A 2,606-nucleotide genomic window follows, 5' to 3' on the forward strand; every position below is an offset into this window, starting at 1 on the left:
TTTTGGATGAGGTATAGGAGGTCCAGCCAAGGAGAAACCTCACTCTGTTTTCAACTATAAGCTTTATCCAAAAGGAAAGTTTTAAGCCTTCCTAAATCACATTTTTAACTACATTCCCATTTTGATTCTAAGTATTAGTCGCTTCCCTGCATGGGAACATTTCTCACCAGGACCCCAGAGGTCAGCTGCTATGGTCGGATCCTCTGCTACCGAGACAGAAGTTAGAAGTTATCGTTGTTAAAAAGATTTCAGACTTTCTGTTTTCCAGCCTGTGGGAGTTTTTTTCTCCGTCTGAGACTGAGGCATGACTCTGAAAGATGGACGAGGGGATTAGAGCATGTCAGCGTGTGAGGCGCTGCACCTGCTCCCAGTATGTTCCCATTAAAAACACGTTTGCACTGCTGAGACACATCTGTCTGCCTCCCTGAGGAGGCGAGGAGTTTTCCTCCCATTCGCCTGAAGGTTGGATTGCTCCCATTTTAAACACCGTCTCTGCCGTGGAAAGATTTAACCTCCGCTGACAGACCGCACTGAGCAGGAGCTCCTCACACCTGCAGATCCGACTGTCCCCCACGGGTGCAGGATTTGAACCATAGAAGGAATTATTTCACTGATCTGTAGAGATTGAAGATTTATTTTTTTCTCTGAGCATCACAAGGATTTAGTTTGATCTGTTTATTTGTTGTGGAGTATTAGTCATTGGTCAATTAGGTCATCTTAATGTGAAAATAAAGTCATAGTATTCGGTCTACAAGATTAAATTAATAACATTACAGAATTAAAATCATAACATTACAAGATTATTCTAAAAAAAGAAAATTAAAATCAATCCGCAATGACTCTGACTTGGATGACTGATAATGACTGATAATCTTCACCAGCATATTACAAGATTTTAGTTGTATTATTAGAATGAAATCATAATCATATTGTTACCAAAATAAAGTTGTAACATTACTAACATTAAGTCTTTGAATCTGACAGCATGAAACTCAAACCTTTTTGCTTCAACCAGGATCTGTTCCTTCTACCGACTCAGTTTCATTTTACTGTCTGTGTCTCAGAATTCGCTGTTGGTGGAAATCCCTCCGTACCGAACGCATCGCCTCTCCTCGCCCGTCCACGTCAACTTCTACGTCTGCAACGGCAAGAGGAAAAGGAGTCAGTACCAGCGGTTCGCCTACGTCCCCGAAAACGGTAAACGTCTCCTCTGATACCGTAAAAACAGCATCCATCCATCATCCATCCATCNTCTCTGATGTTTTTTTGTTTGTTTGTTTAGATGGACACCACATCTGGGAGACTGAGGCCAAGGTCGACAGAGACACGCTGAAGCCAGTAAGCGAAACAGCTGTTTCCAATGATCTAACATTGGGGAAAGTTAAATAAACCAATACTTGAATGATGCTCCATAAATAAACCTCCCCACTGATCTAGTCCATCGTCCTTTTTTTAAACAAATCTGAATCAGCATGTTTCATCATTCAAGCTCTTCTTTTTCCTTCAGTAATATAAACATTTTACGTTCTGTAAACATAAAGCTAAAACTAGTAGGTTGCTGATAATAATAGTTAGATGATATCAAATCACAACATCTCAGCAAACTCTGCATCATTACAAGCAAATGTCTAAATTGAAATAGTTTTTATTCTGCTAAAATAAAAATAAAAATCTCTAATGCCAAATAAATCTAGTGAAACTACAGTTAATCAGATGTACTCCCAAGAAAAAAAACATGTAGATTCACCTTAATTTAATCCTCCGCTCTGTGAAAGCACAGGGTGACTGTAGAGCAAAACACCATTTCTAGGAGCAGAGGCCAAACAGAATATATATGAATATATATTCAGTCTTCAATTACTGTGTTTGTTTAAAAGTAGGTTTGAAGTCCAAATGAAAGAATAGAAAGGTCAGGTAAGATCTGCATGTCTCTGTAATCTATTCTGAATAAAACAATCCTGGATAACATTTCTATGTCAGAATGAGCTCCGATTCTAACAATTAGCTACATTCAGCCTGAAGTGACCGAAATCTGATCTTTTTGCCCAAATGCGAGCTGGATCTGATCTTTTCATGACAGCCTGGACGACTCAGATCCCTTTTGCAATGTAACTCAGGCCGCTTGGCTCTGTGGTCCTGAATCCGATACTTTTCAAATGCGATCCGTGTCTGAACGGCAGTCGTGTCAAAAGTTCACACTTTTGTTACTTAAGTAAAAGTATAGATACTGCAGTTTAAAATATCTCTGGTAAAAGTTGAAATACTCTGGTAAAAGTGAAAAAATATGTGTTCCAAAAACTACTTAAGTATAAAAGTAAATAATAACCTTTAGAAGAGATTTGCTTGGAGTTGCCATATGATGACGTCATAAAAGGGGCGGGGCCCCGAGCAGATCTGGTACCTACATCGGTGCTACCATCATGTTTACTTCTGTAGACACAGCGCGCTGGCTGGTGACATCATGGCGTCCTCTACTGCGCATGCAGGACACTGAAGCTGTATGACTCCAGTTCGCACAGGAGATCTCCAGCAGAACGACACTCAGTGTGAGCGGCCATCTGCTGAGGCCCACTGGGGTTCAAGGAGACAGAAGCAGACATAGAAAA

At 40.3% G+C, this 2,606-nt stretch overlaps 1 protein-coding gene across 1 annotated transcript in view; it reads left to right on the forward strand.

Moving 5' to 3' along the window:
* Positions 1–2,606, forward strand: part of LOC107090832 (nuclear factor of activated T-cells, cytoplasmic 1-like) — a 40,520-nt gene that overhangs the window by 31,084 nt on the left and 6,830 nt on the right. Inside the window, exon 8 of the mRNA XM_015384422.1 lies at positions 1,016–1,197. Within this exon, the coding sequence (XP_015239908.1) occupies positions 1,016–1,197 (182 nt within the window). The remainder of the gene's footprint in view (positions 1–1,015; positions 1,198–2,606) is intronic.

This window comes from Cyprinodon variegatus, unplaced genomic scaffold, assembly GCF_000732505.1.
Source record: "Cyprinodon variegatus isolate N-32 unplaced genomic scaffold, C_variegatus-1.0 Scaffold312, whole genome shotgun sequence".
NCBI classification, from domain to species: domain Eukaryota; kingdom Metazoa; phylum Chordata; class Actinopteri; order Cyprinodontiformes; family Cyprinodontidae; genus Cyprinodon; species Cyprinodon variegatus.